At 48.0% G+C, this 19,706-nt stretch overlaps 1 protein-coding gene across 1 annotated transcript in view; it reads right to left on the reverse strand.

Moving 5' to 3' along the window:
- Positions 1-374: 374 nt before the first annotated feature.
- Suds3 (SDS3 homolog, SIN3A corepressor complex component) overlaps positions 375-19,706 on the reverse strand; it is a 28,570-nt gene continuing 9,238 nt past the window's right edge. Inside the window, exons 6-14 of the mRNA XM_027413785.1 lie at positions 19,577-19,596; positions 18,099-18,255; positions 12,220-12,315; positions 11,162-11,223; positions 10,974-10,995; positions 10,120-10,225; positions 4,007-4,091; positions 1,885-1,970; positions 375-1,795 (exon numbers count right to left, since the gene is read on the reverse strand). Coding sequence (XP_027269586.1) covers positions 1,771-1,795; positions 1,885-1,970; positions 4,007-4,091; positions 10,120-10,225; positions 10,974-10,995; positions 11,162-11,223; positions 12,220-12,315; positions 18,099-18,255; positions 19,577-19,596 — 659 coding nt within the window. The 3' untranslated portion in view covers positions 375-1,770. The remainder of the gene's footprint in view (positions 1,796-1,884; positions 1,971-4,006; positions 4,092-10,119; positions 10,226-10,973; positions 10,996-11,161; positions 11,224-12,219; positions 12,316-18,098; positions 18,256-19,576; positions 19,597-19,706) is intronic.

A 19,706-nucleotide genomic window follows, 5' to 3' on the forward strand; every position in this document is an offset into this window, starting at 1 on the left:
AATAGCCCCAAATGACCTCTGAAGTTACAAAAGGCAAAGGTGGCCACATCCTGGTCTTAAAGTTACTTCACAAAGGTACAATTCGGCCACCTGGCAAGATGGAGGAGACACATCTTGCTACTGCCTGACTCGGGGCCACCACACTACTCCCCCAAACTAATGGGAACTCAGGCGGCTGAGTTCCACACCCATGATATCCTTTGCTGACCCTGGGCTTTGTTGACTGCAGTGAGCGTGTAACAAAGTAGGGCTTACTGTGATGTACATAGTAGCAAAGTTGGGTTCACTATGAAGAATCTTCAACAATGTGGGGATCACCATAGCACCTGTGGTGACAGTGGGGTAGGTAGAAGGTAGAGAACAGAGAAGAAACAGACCACTTGGCAACTTTTAATTAATAAACATCATCGTTTATCATGGTTTCTTAAAAATTCCAATAAGAGAGAGAGAATGGATATAAATTAGAACAATAGGTCTGTACAAGTCTTTCTTCTAACAAGTCACAGCCACCACTGTGGCTATCCACATCGAGAGGCAACATGAACGGAGTCCAAGGAACTAAGCAAAACAGATTACTTGTAAAGATTCCTAAAAGCCAGGTGGCGGTGGCACATGCCTTTAATCCCCAGAACTCAGGAGGCAAAGGCAGGCAGATCTCTTGAGTTCAAGACCAGTCTGGTCTACAGAATAAGTTCCTGGACAGTCAGGGCTGCACACAGAAATCCTGTTGGGGGAGGGGGCGGGAATTGTAAAGTATAGACAGCCTATTGGTAGTCCAGAGAGATGTTGACAGTTGCTCTAACCTGCCTCTTCACACATGGCAGCTAGAGCACAAAGAACCCCCTGCCTCGCTGGTGAGGAACAATAAAAGGGCCAGGGAGGAACAGAGAGCCGTGATAGGTGGCTTCACTGGGGGTGTTCTCAAGAAAAAGCATACAGATTTGGTGGCTGCAGCATGACAGAGCTCTCCCTGTCACCAACATGGGCAAAATCTTGGGTGAGTTTGGGGGTCCTGTGGTGGGTCCAGCAACAACAGACTGGTTATTGCAACACCCACCTTGTCACATCAACTAGCAGAGAAAACCCAGACCACAGTGGGGCATGTGATCTTCTTTCTAGCCATTGGAAGCTGGAGAGAGGAATGACAAATGGAAACTTCTGAAATTACCACTTCTTCCACCCTGAGCAAGGACAGGTGTGTCTAAATAAATCATGTGCATTCAAGAACATTCAGAGTGGTGACTCCAGCGTGTTAGGAATATGCAATGTCCCCTCTCCCAGCCCCATCCATTGGATGCAGTCCCCAGGGTGAGGGCTGAAGCTCCGGTCGCTCAGCCAGCGGCAAGCGCAAGGCAGATGAGATGTTACACATCATTTATTTCTCCGAGAAGGTAGAGGCAAGAGAACTCTCCTGCCCCACACTTCTGGGCCTAACAAGGGGAGCAGGCACACAATCCACCAATCAGATTCAGACAGAACACACTGGCTGCTCTTCCTGGGAGAAAGACCTCAAGACACTTATTAAAAGGAGCTCCCCTTTAAACTCAAAGGAGGGTTTAAAAAAAAAAAAAAAAAGGATCAAGTATAAACAAAAATAAGGACTTAAAAGGAAAGTGGATGAGGCCCCCAACACTCCTGAAAGTAAGTCTCTGGTGACTGAGTCTGGAGGGAGCCGAGGCAGGAAAGAACGGTACAGAGACGGAAGTGGCCGGCCATGTGAGTCAGTGCCTTGACGATTCCACAGTGCTCTCCATGTCCCAGGCCAAGTAGCTAGTCCCGGTAAGTTAAGAATTTTCTATTAAGAAGAAAACAAAACAAAAATAAAAACCACTCCAGAAAAAGGGTCAAGGGGCGAGGAAGTGCGTAGAAAGTCAAGCCGCTGACCGCCGGCGGATCACGAAGAGCCCACGCTGCAGCTGGCCCAGGTAGATCCTCATCTTAGTACTGTCACTTGTCTTCCTCACCCAGATCTGTGGGGACAGGAGAGGGAGTTGGGGAGTGAGACAGGGTCTTGGGCATGGCCTGGGTGAGGACAGGGGGCGCCTGCCTGAAGGGGCCGGCTAAGCAGCCAAGGCTTCAGAGGCAGCTCCTGGAACTGGACCACTATGGAGGCTCAGTCAGCAACCACACCTCTAATAGTGTCAGGACTCTGGATGTGGTGATTACGCTTTTCATCACTCAAAAGATGTGCACTCAGGAGCAACAGCTTTTCAAACCAATTTAAAAATATTCTCCTTGCCCCAAGGAAATTCTCCCCCTCACTCCATCTTCCATTGCTGAAGAGCTGAGGATGGTCCTCCTGCCTCACCAGCTCCTTGGCCCCTCCTGTGGGGTGTAGTATAGGTGCTTCTCTTACAACAACCCTATGGGGTGCAGTATAGGCACTTCAGTCACAACAACCCTGTGAGGGTGTACTACAGGGTGCTTTGCCTCAAAATACCTCTTCTCTCACTGGCTCTCCATGACTTGGCCTGAAGCAAGGTTTGGACCAAGGTCTGCCCCTCACACACAGACTCTGAAGACAGAGTTCTCCTTCCCAAATTATTCTTCAGTCTGGCTTCATGTCTAGTGTGATTACTGAGTGACAGAACACGCAGCATAAAACCAACACAAGCTGAAAGGCCCTGCATGAAGCTGAGCCTCCCACAAGACCATTTTAAACAAAAAAACTACCCCTGAGCAGTGCTGAGCCAGGTGTCACCCACCCTCTGGCCCACCAGTCAAACAGATTCATGAAGACCAAGCTGGAACACTCCCAAGGACTGAGGCTGCCCCTCCATCACCAGGCACAGAGCCCTGATGCCCTGAGGCTTCATCCCTTTGAGATATAACCCAGCATCGCCATTAACTCACTGGACCTTACTGGCAATCTGACAGAATGTGACAGTCTTCATTGGGTCCTAGAGGGGCCTGCATGCTCTGCAGGGCAGCCCACCATACAACCACAAGTCCTCTTGGCTGGGGAGCACGGCATCTTTCTGGTTGACCCCCATTCTGGTACTGGCTTGGAGACAACTATCATGAACTCAGCCCGGGAAAAATGGTATTCCTATATTGGGGGCTGTCCCCAACTTCCAAGGAAACTATCATTTTGCAAACTGGTCACGTGTGAGGGCATTTTCGATTCAGAGGTCTGAGAGAATACCAGAGGCTGAAGCTATTTCATAATCCAGTTTCATTAGATTTACCGTGCACTGGCACAAATCACTAACAGAGGGGAGACACAGAAAAATCAATTTCTTGGCAGACATTTGTGAGCTGATAAAAGATCAGGCCAATGCAGCTATTAAAGTTTCAGACTTTTTAAAACTTCTAATAGTGTAAGTGAGACACTGCTGACACCTTCCTAATGAAGGGCCGGAGGGAGCCCCGGGGCAGTCCCAGCATCCTCATGTAGCACACTCAGCAGCTCTGGATCCAGACCTAACTAATCCCACAGGAAATGCTCAGAGAGAAAGGCCTAGCAGCTCACTGTTAGTCAGACTGAAGAACATCCAGGAGTTGCAGGCCAGCAACACCAGCATCCATTTACTGAGCAATTCCTGGGTGCTGGGCCTTGTGCCCATTGCCCCACTAAGCCTCAGAGAAGGAAGAAGTCCACGGGTGTGTAGGAGAGGAAGTTCTAAATAAACAATGAAACAAGGATGAGTTCTCTCCGTAGACAAGCTCCTCTGTCGGCGCACAGCTGCACCAGGGCACCAGCTGCCACGGCACCTGCCTTCCTCTCTTCCCCAGTGTCATCAGCTCAGTGGCGCCCAAACCAGTAACCATGCAGGAGCGCATCATGGCCCCCACAGCACATGGGGCTGCAGGGACTGGCTCAGGCAGGTACACGGGATCAAGGGTGACTCTGTGTGGTAGCAGCTTCCCCCAACAGTGATGACCCAACCCACATGAGACAGGACTCCACAGGGCTTTCGAGTGGGGCTTTCTGTTGTGTCTATAGAATTTTCCAGACTTCTCAGAAAAGTTTGCTCTCCTCAGGGGGAAGAAATCTGATCCCTACCTCATTGGCTCCCACAGAGCTGATGACACAGCTCAGTTTCTGGTTGTCCTTTGACTCTAGGTAGATGGCTTGGCTCTTGTGGTACCTGCAAAAAACAGGACACAAACAAACAAACAAAAAAGAAAAATCAGGGCGGGGAGGGAAGGGACAAAACACCACAGTGACAGAAACCGTTCCTTCAGGAATCTTAGTGACATGTAAGCAAGGAAGAGCATGGGCTGGCTTCAGAAGGCAGACAAACTTCCACCTTGAGACTAGAAGCCTCCAATCTTGAGGATCCAAAACTTACCATAGCCCTCTGTGACAGGAAATAAAAGGCTCACAGGAAGGTTGGAGAGCCTTGCCTTCTCCTGGTGTTACTGGAGGATGAACCTATTGTAACCTGAACCTATTGTAACCTAGGCAAGTGCTCCACCATGGAGCCATATACCCAGCCCCCCACCTTGTTTTTTATTTTGAAACAGTGTCACTAAGTGTCCAAAGCTGGTCTTGAAAATGCAATCCTCCTGACTCAACCTCAGTCTTTACAACTGGCCTAAGTAAAGCTAGCACACCCAGCTATAATTACTTCATTACTGGGACTACATGACCAAGTTCAAAAAGTTAAAAAATTAACTGTCATATCTGTTGCACTTACTGGCCTCAACCCCAAGCACTGCAGAAGGCTGGCTGCTCCAAACAAACAACCAGGGTCTGGTGACTGATTATCTACTTGTCCAACTGCACCATCAACAAGAAGGAACTTCACATTCTGTCCTTATTTTAGCCATCCATTGAAAAGGACTCATGAGACACTTGAAGTGTTTACCACTGACTAGGCTTGGCATTTGGGCACAAGCTTCAAGGTTCCTGCTCTCTCTGTCCTTTAAACACAACCAGGAACACTTAAACCCCACGGGGGCAAACACAGCTCAAGGTCTCAACACAAGCAGCAGCTAAGGGCTTCTGCCTTGGTCCACTCTGGCTGGGACAGCTGGGAAGGCGGTGAACAGGAGCAGCAGGTCATGGCTCCTCATTCTTCCCAGCATAGGCTCTCTACCCTGCATAGCAGCGCTATGTCCAACTTACCCAAGCTCAGCGCCAGACCAGAGAGGGAATTGGGCCAAAGCCCAAACGGGACAACAGGGTGAAAGTGCAGCCAGGAGCATAACCTCTGGCTCATTGTGGCTCCACAATTCTGGCAGAGAGACCCTCACACTCCTATGAACTGTTGCAAAGCACAATCCCCAGACAGGGCGCTGCATTTTGCTGGTTATCTTTGGGGAAAGAAGCAGGCCATTTCATGGGAGCAATGAAAAGAATTACTGCCCAGGTACAGGCTCCACCCGGGAGCTGGCTCTACTGGACTTGGGAGCTAAATTCTCAGACTTCCAAGTCAATGTGCTCCCTGAGTAGAACACAGTAAGGGTGTGGATCGTAAATGACTGCAGCAGGAGACTGGCTGAGATCCAAGCTTTTATGCTGTTGTCGCCAGCCGGAGAAGCCTCATTATGCTATATGGGGCTATCACAGGGTCCACAGCATGCATAGCACAGCACGAGGGAGGCCAACTATTTATGGCAACACACACTTCCCTTGGCTTCTCTGCAGCATGGCAGTCAATTCCTAGTCAATGACAGCCTTCAGAAGAGAATGGGACTCAAGGAGACTCTAAGGGGACCAAGTCATCATGGAGCTAGAAACATGAAACAGAACCAGCTGGCCAGTCATTCTAATTCTCCTTTCCAGAACTAGAATAACAAAGGTCGCAAGGGAATGCACAAGTGTCTCTTGCCTGGAAGAGAACTCAGTATGGAGCTGAGTGGAAGTACAACGTCCACTATGGTACAGTGTTGGTAATAAAATGTGTATTATACACAGAGAAAAATTGAGGTAAACTTCCATTAAATAAAACCTATAAAATATAAACACGCTATTATTTTTATTGCATAGCTTTTACTGCTTTAAACAGGTGTGTGTATGTGCGAGTGTGTGAGTGTGAGTGCGTGTGCGTGTGCGTGTGCGTGTGCATGTGCATGTGTGTGTAGAATGTCCTCGATCATTTTTTACCTTGTTTCTTTGAGACAGGATGAGAAGTAAACCTGGAATTCTCCGATTCTGCTAGACTGGCTGTCACATGAACTCCAGGGGTCTTTCTGTTGCTGCCTCCCCCGTACCACAATAGGGGTGTGTCACCATGCCCAGCCGTTTACATGGGTGCTGGGGATCCAAACTCGGGTCCTCACATTCACACTTTACTGTGAATCTCCCAGCTTCAATAAGAACATGTCTTCACACAGGAAAGCAGATAAAACTCCCTTATGAGCCATGGTACCAGAGAAAATAAGGACACAGAGGGTCTGTTAAAATGGATGGCTCTGGAAGACATCCAACAGTTCTCAGGAGATGGACTTTGCTCTAGACATCAGGAGAAAGCCAGTCACCTGGCCAGCACTTGGTCTCCTGCCACATGGTGGGGGTACAGTGTCCACCACAGCCCTGGCCGCTCCATAGCACAGCTGGCCAGCTTGCTTTCCCGAGTGGCAGCCTTCCAAAACAACTGGCCCTCAACCTCCAGGGGGTTTCTCACAGACCCCACAGTGGTCTTAGGGAACTGATAAAAGCAACAAATACTAGGCAACCTTAATATGAGTTTACCTTTCAATTCTAAGAATTCAAAATACATTCAGAAAAAATGTTAAAGCTACACTAGAACAAGTAATTTAGTAAAAATGCATTTTCCCCCTCATTAACCCATTGTATAAGCTGCAGTTCAGCTGCCGAACAAAACAAGTTGGCCTGAGACTGAACCCTACATGGCAGCCTCACTTATTACTAATGAAAATTCTGACCTGGGACCCCCAGTTAAGACCTTAACATTCTGGGCCTCTTGATGCTGGCCCAGCAAACCTGGGTGGTTACTTTTTGGTAGATCCAAAGGAGGGGGTGTGGAGTGGAGAGAAGCAACTGAATTCTATGTACTACAGGGAATCCTTAGAGTAACATAATAAAATTAACTTCATTTCCCAGGCTCAAGGGGCTGGAAATGGGCCCTGTAGGCCCTGGGGTCAGCTGACAGCTAGAGAGTTAATCTACTCAGCAAGGAGTGACTCCACCTCTGCTCAAACCAGCAGCTTCAGATTTCAAGTGTATGGTGGGGGACAAGGGAGTAGAGAGGAGGGAGAGAGGGAGAGAGAGAGAGAAATGGCACACACCCTGCAGCTCCTTCAGCTAGCTATTTTAAAATCTCGGCTCTTTGCAGAGTGTATTCTGCAAGGGGTCATTAGTCTAAATCAAAACATAAGGCAAACTGATCACACAAACTCAATGACAGGAAAGCAGGGGGCCAAGGCAAAGTCAGGGACACAGCTGGACCATGCCAAGATGGAGCCCTGCCCAGCACTGTGCTGCTGATGTCACTCAAGCACCCCACCTGTGGAAGGGACACCCAGCACTCAGAAGCTCTTAGCCAGGCCCTGTCTGCAGAAGAAGGAAGAAGAACAAAGAATCTCTCAGAGAGACAAAGGGACACAAGCAGAACGCCCAGGCCCTGACGGAGGTCACAGGCTGGTTCTGGGCAGATGAGACCTCAAGGTGGGACTCACAAGACCCTTGCAATAAGGACAAGGCAGGGCAGATCCAGTTGCCAGTGCCTTGATAGCAGCTCGGACTTCAGAAACCAAAGAGAAACAGTGGCAAACCCAGAAAAAAAAATGACATCTGAAATGTGTTTAACAGCACAACACACAACTTTGAAACTCAGCAAAAAGGTGACTGTTGGGAAGACACAGCTGAAGGTGCCAGACACCAGCACTGTGGGTCCCTCTTTCAAAAAGAAAACTATCTTACATTTCCTCTTCAAGACACGTCTTAGTCTCAGAACCAAATCCAGGAAGACGGAGAGAGGTAGTAGCCACAGTTACAAAATGAACATGCTCTGAGATATCACACTGGCTGCAAGACTCATGGACCTGTAGAACCATTAACCATAAATCTCATCATCCCCCAAAGGCCATTCTTACTTGCGGGCCTGATCTTTAAAGGTTATTTGGTTTTCATTATTACAAACTTTTTTTTTTTTTTTTTTACCTCACTCTGCCCTTAGTGCTGAGCAGCTAGAGCCTGCCACCTAGTGGCAGCACATTGTTCTAAACCTTCTGGAAAAAGGCCAAAGAGCCACCTGTGAGGGGCACAAGTCACTGCAGCAGGCTGATATGCAATGCAACAGGTGGAGACAATCTGTCAGGCCTGACTTGACCTCTAAGCTTTTGACAAAACATAGAAGAACCTCATAGAAGGTTCCACAGCCCGGATTCAACCAACTACATATACAAATACATATACATATATTTTGGGGGGCTGGTGAGATGGCTCAGAGGTTAAGAGCACTGACTGCTCTTCCAGAGGACCTGAGTTCAATTCCCAGCAACCACATGGTGGCTCACAACCATCTGTAATGAGATCTAGTGCCCTCTTCTGGTGTACAGATATATACATGGAAGCAGAATGTTGTATACATAATAAATCTTTAAAAAAAAAAAAAAGTATTTTGGGGGAAAAATATCCTTATTAAAATAAGCCTCAGTAAATAATACCTGTCAAAGTGACATTAATGCTGGGAATCTAATGATTAAACACCATGGCCTATCTACACAACATTTGCACTATAGTCCATATAGTTTTTACATTTTGTTTGAGAGAGAATAAAACAAGGCACATGTGGGGAGTCAGAGGACAACTTTAGAGGTTGGTTGGAATCTAGGTCACTAGGCTTGCACAGGCACTTGCTTAGCCCCCTCGACAGACACAACAGTTTTATGCAGAGAGCTGAGCATCATGATTTTGGCATCTGGGGTCCTGGAACCCACCACAGACAGCAAGGTAACAACCTGTATACTGTATAAACTGGACATGCAGGACCCACAGGAAAGTGACTGCTGAACTGGCAAAACAAGATGGGACAGTCCTTCAGGGTCCTGCTTCATGGTAGTCTGCCAGACATTCTGGAGGACACAGAAAAAAAAAATGACTGACAAACTGCCAATACAGGTGGAACAGTTTCAAATTTCCTGCTTCGTGGAGAAATCTGCCAGACACTGTGACCTACGGGATGAAGAGGCATGCCCCAACGTTACAGAGAAACTTTGGGTGACTGTCCAGGCAGCCAGATGTCTCTGTCAACTCTAGAGTTTATATATTATCCTTCTGTGATCTTCAATGGAGTTGAAGACAGATAGTTACAGTTATGGTTTTCCTTAGTTATGATAAAAGATAAGTTACATGTAAAACTTTAGACTCACAAAGATAGGACAGATGACAAAATATTTTCTTTAAATTTTGCCAAATGTTAATGGACTAAATATTGTTAACTACAGTTCTTACTTGATGTTTTTTTTATATATAATTTTACTATGTTAAAGTTAAAATCCTTCTTTTTATTTAGACCAAAAAGAGGAGATGATAGGGGATGTCCTTCTGTATACATGTTTCTCTTATTGGTTGATGAATAAAACACTATTTGGCCAATGAGGCAGGTAGATAGGCAGGATGAGGAGACAAGGAGAATTCTGGGAAAGGTAGGCAGAGGAAGACTGCGAAACAGTCACCATGTGGAGACCAGGAGGATAGGATGCACCAGGCATTCTCAGGTAAGATAAAACCACGTAGAAATATATAGATTGGTAGTTAGGGGTTAATAATTAAGACAGAGGTAGCCAATAAGAAGCCCTAGTCATTGGCCAACATTTTATAATTAATATAGCGTCCATGTGTTTATTTGGGGCTCAAGGGCAGTGGAACCAGGCGGGACAAGAAAACCTACAGCAACATACACCTATCATGGATAGACAAGGACACAGCCTAAAGACTCTAGCATGGAGACAACAACGTGATGCAGGAAGAAGGTTAGCATCTACATGCTGGCCACTCAAGAGTCCTCAAGTGGAATGTCACTGAAGATTCTAAATCTGGGCTAGAGTCCCAGCACATGGGTTTAAGCCTCAACACCACCAAAAGAAATTAAAATAAATAAAAACCTAAGTTGAGAAAATACTAAGACACAGCAGCTTGCATGACACCAACCCTCCAAACGGTTCTTCTGAGACCATGGGTAGTCCAAATTCCTTGCAACTTACCATCTTTTATCATAATACAGTTTGCCATCTTCTATCCGAGCTTCAAATCTTTGGGCTGGAGACTCTGCAGGTGTGGCAGGCAAGTGTTCAGGAGAGGATGGGGAAGCTGGAGGAATCAGAGACACCAAGATGACAGCAGACAGTAAATCAGGGCCTGAGCACAGGGCCCAACAATGACACACAGTAACTGACACCACCAGAGAGTGCAACAATCTTGGGCAACAAGTTCTTCAGTTGTATTTAGAGACAGTCGCTCGCTGTGCTGCCTGGGTTGGGCATAGTGGCTATTCACAGGGCCCGCTGGCTATTTACAGGGAACACTGGCTATTGACAGAACCCACTGGCTATTGACAGAACCCACTGGTGTTGACTGCATGAGCATTCGCAATCTGGTAGTTCCTCATTGCCAGAAGGTCACAACACTGATCCTAGACTTAGTGTGGATACCCAATCAGCACAGCTCACTCAAAAATTCTGGGATGTCACAAGGGCTCTGTCCCATCTACTAATGAGGACCAGGAGCAGTCTGAGAGCCACACCAGGACCAGACTATTGCTGGACTGATAATGCCAGGGCCTGAGCTACAGAAAGCCCAAGACATTGAATATCCTTATGGTTTCATGTTCAGAACTGAATGTGTGAACTTAATGCTTGATACCTATATAGAAGAGAACCTTCAACATCCAATCAAATGTCTCCTTTATAATAAAACAACATGGGAGAGGCATGTTTATGATTTCTGTGGCTTTTCATGACTTCTCGAAGGCAAATAATCAGCAATTTACTCTTGAAAATCCCACATACGATCTTCCGGTGACGGGATACAAAGACTGGCAATGCCATCAAGCACTCACCTGGTCTCTTGGGTGACTTAAGCTGTAGGAAGAATAACAACAAAAAGGTCTCAGAGAAAATCATTTCAGAAGCAACTTAAAGTGTCAGAGATGTCACGGTGACTTTAACAACTGACAGGGGAACAAAGTGACACAGGAAATTACGTCAATCGTGAGCTTCCAGATACATCAAAAACATCCAACTGTACCTTATTTAATGTTCTCAGATCCTCCATGATCTGCTCGTCCGTTAACAAATAGTTTAGCTGAGGTGCTGAGAGTTAAAGGAACATGTGGAAATGCACAGCTTCCAAGGAGACAGAGGCATACCACGCTCCTGACACTTTGGGACTGGCGAGGCCCGCGGTAAGTAAATGTTGTTCTCAAGGTATGAACTTGTCTTTTAAAAAGTTGACTCTCATGCTAAATGTCATGGTCACCGGGCATAGAGAAGAACTCAACACTCCCCCACCATGCAAAGTGCTCTGAAGGGAAGGAAAGCTGTTCATTAGGTGTTGGCAGTGGTGAGAACACAGGAGTGAGGTAGTGCCAATTTCACCTCAGTTTAGAAAACACTTCTACCCCAGATTTGAAGGCTTCCAGACATACAAGGAAAGTCTAGTCTCATAGTGACTTAAATCATGTGAAGGTGAAGGGACCTAGAGTTCGCCCTCTGCTGGTGGCACACGAAGTACAGACCCACTCTGGCCAAATAGCTACATTCAATCTGAAGAGGGACAGAAACATCTATGCTGGCCCACTGGCCATGTCTATGGCTATACAGCTTCTTTCCATAAACACCTTAGCTTCTTTTGGTACAGTCCACAACCCACTAGTGTAGAGGTAGATAACTGGTAGACCACAGCAGTTCACAACACAGTAGTACAGAGGCAGAAAACTGGTAGATCACTGCAGTCTGCAGTCCACTAGTGCAGAGGCAGGTAACTGGGAGCATGGCCGGCAGTCTGTCCTTAATTTACACATCTCATTGTAAGTTGCCCCTACTTGGAAAGTGTGTTAAAACAACACTATTTCCAACACAGAGTATCTTTCCACAAAACCATTTTCTGGAAATCTCTCCCACAAAAAGCAACAGTTGAAGACTCCAGTGCAAAATGGCCAACCTGCCCCGTGGGTAAATATATTATATATGCTTTCCCATCCCATATTACTGCTGTTTGGAGGGAGGGGGGAATGCTGGCCCTGTCTACACTATCAAGGGTAAGCCAAGGATTTGATAGGATTCAAGCTTGGTGCAAATGGATATCAGGAGCCGGTTTTCTCCTCTTGTCTGGAATGGGGACAGGATCATTTGGTCGCCTCCTTAATTTCCTGGTCATGATGGGTTTCACTTCCATAGAATCTGTGGCAAGAATGGAAATGGGTGAATCTATCCAGCTGCCCTTGAAGCCAGCCAGAGTCCCTGTAATATAAGAGTTTCCTACCCATGGCCACCCCATCACTGCTGTGTGACTGAGCATGCTTTGTCTACACACAACCCCAGCCAAATGCCCAGCTCAGACTATAGGGTCTGCGCTCACCTGGGTCAGGCTAGCTGAGTTAGGTACACCCCACCCATTATGGCTGATGCAGCTTTCTTCCCACACCCTCAAAACCTAGGGGGCTCTTCCCTCTTCCCCTCAAGCTGAGAACCCAGTCACAGGCGCTGGGACTGGAAAGAAGCTCTGGATCAAGCATGTGTCTCACTTCTGTCCCTCCCACAGAGGTGCTGTGGTGCTGGGTGCTGAAGCTCATGTGCACAGAAGGCCCTTTTAAAGGCCACTGACCCCAGCCAACTTCCACAACCCTTTGTGGCTACTTGAGGTCAAAACCGATACAATGAAGACAGGGAATAGACCCACCTTTCACAATGGATTTCTCTGTAGGAGGCTGCAGTGCACAGACTCCACACAGGGAAATCTCTCCTCCCCTGGCAGGAGCCTCACAAATCTACACCCTCAAGAGGGATGGGCTAGTCTGGCCACCTGAGTCTAAATCTGCCCACAGTTCTATTTCTCACACCAGCAAGAGCAGCTGCTCAAGTGTTTCAAACATCAGCTTCCTGCTAGTTGGGCCAGTGAGCCAGAGAGAGCTCAACATGGGCACCACAAAAAAAAAAAAAAAAAAAAAAAAAAAATCAAACTCCTGGGGGCGCTGGAGAGATGGTGCAGCAGTTAAGAACACTGGCTGCTTTTCCAGAGGACAGGGGTTCAATTCCCAGCATCCACATCCACATCCCCATAACTGTCTGAACTCCAGTTCCAGGGCATCTGACAACCTCACACAGATATGCATGCAGGCAAAACATCAATGCATATAAAATAAAAATAAATAAATCATTAAAAATGTTTTTAAGGGGGCTGAAGAGATAGCTCAATGGTTAAGAGTACTGACTGCTCTTCCTGAGGACCGGAGTTCAATTCCCAACACCCACATGGAGACTCACAACTGTCTGTGGCTCCAGTTCCAGGGAACCTAACACCCTCGCACAGACATACATGCAAGCAAAACACCAATGCACATGAAATAAAATAAATAAGTAATTTAAAAAAAAAAAAAATGTTTTCAAAAAAATTGAACTCCCAGCACTGAGCCCAGACTCTAGAGTGTGACAACACTGGACAAGACACCAGAGAAGGTCTGCATGTCTCAGTCATGCGTGGACCTCCAAAGACCTAATCCAACTGCCTTGTATTAGAAGGCTCCCTGGCTTCTGTGGGGAGAGACACCACCTAGCTGGCCAGTCACAAGCCTCTCCAAACCATCTCCTACCTGCCTTTAACAGCCTAGTTCCTTCCAATCCACTTGCCAGGAAACCTGCCAGACACGGGAACCCTGGGCAGTGCTGGGCCTGCCTCAAAGGGAACATGGAAAACAAGGTAGGTGCTGGGTAGAATCTAGAGCACCTCTCTAGAGGGACTCCTGACATCAGTGTTGCTAGTAACAGTACTGCGATCCCTAGGCTGCCATCTTACTTCCTGACTTCTGAAGCCCCCAGTGGTAGGTCAAGTGTCCCTTTAACGTACTTTAGCCATAAAGCAAGCTCACCTGTCTTCCTCTTAAGTGGAGTCTGAGGAAGAGAGCTAACCCCAAAGAAGCAGAGGCAGGGAGAAGAGTGGCCAAGCAGGAGATAGGAGATGGGGAGAGAGAAGAGGAAAGGAGGGATGGGGGAAGGGAGGAGAGGAAGGAGGAGGGGGGTGTCATTATGAAGTTCCAGCTTGATGAGGAGAATGAGTTCTGGGGTCCTAGTGCACAGTATTGACTATAATTAACTATATGTTTGTGTGTTTCAAAACAGTTGCCAGAACCTAAGATTCCTTTAATGTTTTCACATAGGAAAATGGTAAAAGTCAGTAAGATGGCTCAGTTGGTGAGGAATATAGCCCATTAGTAGAGCACTTGCCTAGCATAAGTAAGGCCCTGGGTTCTACTCCCAGCTCTTGAAATGAAAAAAAAAAAAAAATTACAATTTGTTTAGTTATTGGGGAAAAAAACAAAAAAGCAGCTGCAATGATTTGAAGCATACACTTCACCTGAGGCTTGCAGCAGACAGGAGTGCAATGTGGGGCCCCACTGGAGGCACAGCCATATCCATCTCCCATGCTGGTAGGCTCACCCATGCTGTCACAAACCACCGCTGCAGGAGTGACCCACAATGGAGGTGACAGCAGGGGATGAGAACCAACATCAGGTGTTTAGAAGCCAAACCATGGTGGGAACGGAGAGACCAATGTTGACCAGGATAAGGGGCTGGCATTTGGATGGAGCCCACCCTCCAGGTCAAGTCACCTCGTCCCCTTCCTCTCTGCAAATATCTTTCTGCGCAGCCCGTGCCCTGACTTCTGAAGCCCCCTTTAACTGGAACTTTAGGTGCTGCCTTGTACAACCACATTAAAACGAGCCTGTCCCATCTTCACTTCGCCTTAAACTCAGACAGTGTAGCAGCTCAGTCACCTGGGACCTATCCAAATACAAACTCCACCAGAACAGACCAGCCAGCAGCCTGACTCTCCTGACTCAGTGGTATGGAATGGGCCAGCCTAATGCAATTAGGAGAACAGGCTTGAAGTCAGACAGACCATGGCTTAAGTACTAGCTAGCTCCTTTGGGGAGCTGGGACAAGTGGCTGCACTTCTGCCATTTATAAACCTGGAAAATAACACCCAAATCAAGCCAAACTGTGCAATTAAACAAGACTGCCAGGTGTCTGCCCTGTGTCAGCCAACCCTCCAGACATTCCATCTCCCTCACCAGGCCAGACATCTCCCCACAGGAAGAGGCCCGTGATGGAGCAGGACTCTTCCCAGCGTGTAGACCTACAGAGGCGCCATCCTAGCTTCATAGGAGGCAATGGGTTCTACCTTGATGTCATGATTCCTCACACCAGCTACAAAGCCAGTATTCCTGCATCAAATCCAAAGCTGTTATTGAGATCCTGAGTGGCTTCCAACAAGGCCTTGAAGGTTAGAAGACACACAAGTGAACAAGTGTCCAGAAAACAACCAAAAGCCAAGCAACAACAGAATGGCTGACTAATGAAAAGAAAGGCAAACTAAAAATGATCACGCCTGTGCCGGAGAGATGGCTTGGAGGTTAAGATGCCTATTCCTGCAGAGGACCCAGGTTCATTTTCCAGCCCCATATCAGAAAATCCACAACTGCCTGAAATTCTAGCTCCAAAGCATCTGGTGCCCTCCTCCAGCTCTGCAGGCAACTGCAAACATATGGCATGAGCATGTGCACATGAAAGCACGAGCAAGCACACACATGCACACACACACGCACAAATAAATCTTGGGAAAATATTTTAAAGGGCATGAGGATCGCCGGGCATTGGTGGCGCATGCCTTTAATCCCAGCACTCGGGAGGCAGAGGCAGGCGGATCTCTGTGAGTTCGAGGCCAGCCTGGTCTCCAGAGCGAGTGCCAGGATAGGCTCCAAAGCTACACAGAAAAACCGTGTCTCGAAAAACCAAAAAAAAAAGGGGGGGGGACATGAGGATCTCCTTGCTTATCTGGGTCACTTACTACCCTGGCCTCAATACCAAAAACTCACATCCAGAGACTCTGTCTACAACCTCCCTAATAGAGTGGCTCAACAGCACATGAACAGGCCCTGGCAGTGGGAAAACCCCTAGTTCCAGACCCTCAGCAGCGCCCCCAGGTGACCTGAACCTGCAGCAGGCGGTTGGCTCAGCACAGCTTTGCTTCTATAGCACAACACTGTGTGTACACAGCACTGCCTGTACAATTAGCCCCTGATGCCCCCAGGAGGTGGAGGACGTGAAATGCCTTAGATGACTCATGCTCAGACAGAGCAGGTGGCCTGAAACACCTGCTTCTTACAGTCTTTCTCACCAACCTCTCATCTACTTTTTAAGAGAGAGATCTAGATTGAAGCAGAACAGGCAATTTTAAGACATCTCCTCTATGGACAGAGCTGGATGCGGTAGATCAATCCTCAGAGGCAAAGCAAGCCAGTCGACTAGAAGGAAATCAGGACTTCTATCCAACACCATGGCAGCACCATCTGTGGAAGGCCCATTATCCTTCTAGCTCCAGTGCCTTTCCTCCCACCCTCCATCATTACCTTGGCAGTGCTCCCCACACCGAGATACTGAATGGCTTGAGGATGTCAGTGCCTTTATGGCCACAGACAGCTTTAAATGCTTCTGCTATCTGCTTTATTGCATTACAAATGATTTCCTGGCCTTTATTTGTCTTTTCTGCCTCCTGTCTCAGTTCAGAAGCTGGCTATAAAACCGCCTGAACAGTGCCTGCTGCCTGTCAGTAAGTAGGACACCAAAGCACAGGTAAGGTGAGCGCGTCCTTCCCTGAAGATGGAGCGGGAGCAGCTATGTATGGACAGGATTTCCCACTAGCCTAATGGAGCCTCCCAAACAGCTGGGGGCTCCAGCAAAGAGCGATGGAGTGTCAATGCCAGGCACAGCCACTATCAAGAAAATGGCATATGGGTCAAAAACAGGTGGGGAGAATAGTACCTGACAGGGTGGCACCATGCTACAGTCTGACAGAGACAGCACTATGACAGGGTAAGCAGCACACCCCCAAGGTGTGCACCCTCCTTCATGTTTCCGGGCTATACTCATGCCGTCAAAGAGCTCCCTGCTTCTGACAAGTCACATTCCTCTCTTCTACTCCTACATGACACTGTCATCGGGGGACCTGGTGGGGCAGGGGTCGGGGGGGGGGGTACGGGGGTGTCTGAGTCAATGGCATGGCCAAGCTGGTTTCATAGCTCAGAAACAGAGGGGCACACAGGCTATCATTACCTACTTTTTGATTCAGAGTCAGCTCTAAGGATTCCATGAAAACCTGCATGTCCTACCGAGCCCTGTTAAAACTGGCTATCCCAGAGCCCCAGAAGAAGATTAGGTTCCAGGGTGTACACAAGAACACACACACCGTGTGGCAAACTCAATGCTGGCTTGCGACACAGTCCCTGCCAAGTTCTAAAATGGCTGGTTCTTGTCAATCCTTCTGTCTCCCGTGACCCAGCAGTCTGCAGACGATAATGAGAGTCATCCATAGTTTCCCCTGAGACCTGTCTGTAATCCACTGAGTTCCCTGGTGATAACTAAATCCCAGCTGGCTAGGGAGGAACTGGAGTCTCATATCTGTTCTAATCGTTTGGGAGATTCCTGAAGGAATCACGCTGGCTCTGAACCTCACGGCACTGCCTGAGGGAAGAGATACGACAGCACAGAAGAACACACCAACACACCACCACCTTCCTCACAGCAGGGCACAACCTTTTTCTAACTGTTGTAATTACAGCGATCTCCAGATTACCTGATAAAAAACTTGGAAATATAAAAGACACAAATGGCAGCTGACAAGGCACCAGCAAGACCCCAGCCAAAGGCTGCAATTGCTACTCGACAGCCTGCATGTGGCCTGCCTGTCATGTATGGACACCCAGAGGCACAGTCTTAAGAGGAGGTGGCCTCTGACCCTCCACAGGAGGAAGCTAAGCAGCCTGACCAAGTCCCCAGTTGGTTGGGGGTGGAAGTAAAATGCTGACTTGGTCAGGAAGCCTGCTCTCCAGCACCACACCCTGCCAAGGAGGCAGAGGTATGAGGCAGGGGAGGGACTAAGGCAGCCCCCAGGCCCAGGGTTTCTGTACCTCCGGTCAGCTCCATCGTGAGCTTCTCATTCTCAATCATCTTCTTCTTCTCCTCAAGCTCGGCGATCAGGTTCTCCTTCAGCTCCACCTTCTTGTCTTCAAACTCCTTCACTGCCGCCTTCTTCTCCTTAATATAGTTCCTTTCCACTTGTTCAGTCTGATCAAAAGAAAGACCAGGGCTGGGGTGGTGTGGCCAAGGGTGACAGCTTAACACCGGTTCTGACCTCAGAAGCAGAGAAAGCCTGAGACCCCACACACACACTGTCCTTTGAGGTCTTGGGGACAATTCTAGGTGCTCCAAACCCAGTCATGTAACAGCGCTCACTCCAAGGCCCCTCACTGCCACCCGGGCCCCTCTTCTCCACCCACCTGTCATAAGCCTGGGGCTTTAGTATCAACATAGAACTTGAGTCTCTCCAAGCTAGTAAGGGGTCCCTCTTGGAAGGACATGATTTCAAGTGAAAACAGAACATTCCAAAGGAAGTTTCTGCATTCAGAATTAATTACATGATAGCGAAGCCAGACAGCTATGCTATTATGTTTGATCCCTAAGAACAAAAACAGACCATTCATCAAGCGCCTGAACCTTCAAGTACTCAAGCACCAAAATTAAGCTATTAATAAAATAAAAAACCGCCTAAAAGCCCATTTGTAAAATCTCACCCATGTCCTGGGTGCTGACTGGGAGCTATGTGGCTGTACTACACACTCAGCCTGGCCAAGGCTGTGTGCGCCCAACTGATTTTAGTAAAATTGTCTTCTAAGTAATGTGAATCTGACAGACTAAAAGCACCCCTTATACCCTGTAGGCCCTCAAGAGCTAGGCTCTTGTCTTAGCACCACAGCACAAAGCTGTCTGTGACATGAAAGGAAATGTTAGCTCCATTTTGCTCCAGACCCAGTGAAGTTCCTGTGGGGCCAACTCAGAGACTGGGTGGGGGGTGGGGGTGGGGGCAGTGCCAGCAAATCATCAGGCAACAGAGTCCTGAGATACTTCAAATGGTCGAAAAGTGAGGTAAAGGTCAACGGACAGGCTGTGGGCTGGAGAGATGGGTCAGTGCTAAGGATGCTGGCTGTTCTTCCAAAGGACCTGAGTTTGGTTCCCAGCACCCATGCTGGGTGGCTCACAACTGCCTGTAACCCCAGCTTCAGTGAATCCAGCACCCTCTTCTGACCCCCAGAGGCACCCACATACATGGTGCTCACTCACTGACACACACATATCTAAATTAGATTTTAAATAAGAAAACAAGAAACGGGGAGGGCTGGCATCCCAACCCCAGGTGGTCAGGAGGGACTGCACAATATTCATGAGCGGCTGGAGGGTCTTGGCAGACTCCAAGCATCCCTTCCTCAAGTAGATGGTGGTGAAACTTTCCAAACCACATACTTGCTGACAGAAGGAAGGCTGGCAGAGCAAGAGTCAGACTGCAGCCTCAGAAGGAGCCTGCAGACCCCAAATATCCCTGGGTACTTACTTCCAGCTGGAGGAAGAGTTCTGAAAGAGAGAAACGTGCAATTAGAGTTGCCCGGCCACCAACCTTCTAGACAGGGGTGTCAGCATTCACTGAGAGTCTCAGGTAGTTCTACCCAAGCAGCCTGACAAAA

This window comes from Cricetulus griseus, chromosome 4 (assembly GCF_003668045.3).
Source record: "Cricetulus griseus strain 17A/GY chromosome 4, alternate assembly CriGri-PICRH-1.0, whole genome shotgun sequence".
In the NCBI taxonomy this organism is placed as follows: domain Eukaryota; kingdom Metazoa; phylum Chordata; class Mammalia; order Rodentia; family Cricetidae; genus Cricetulus; species Cricetulus griseus.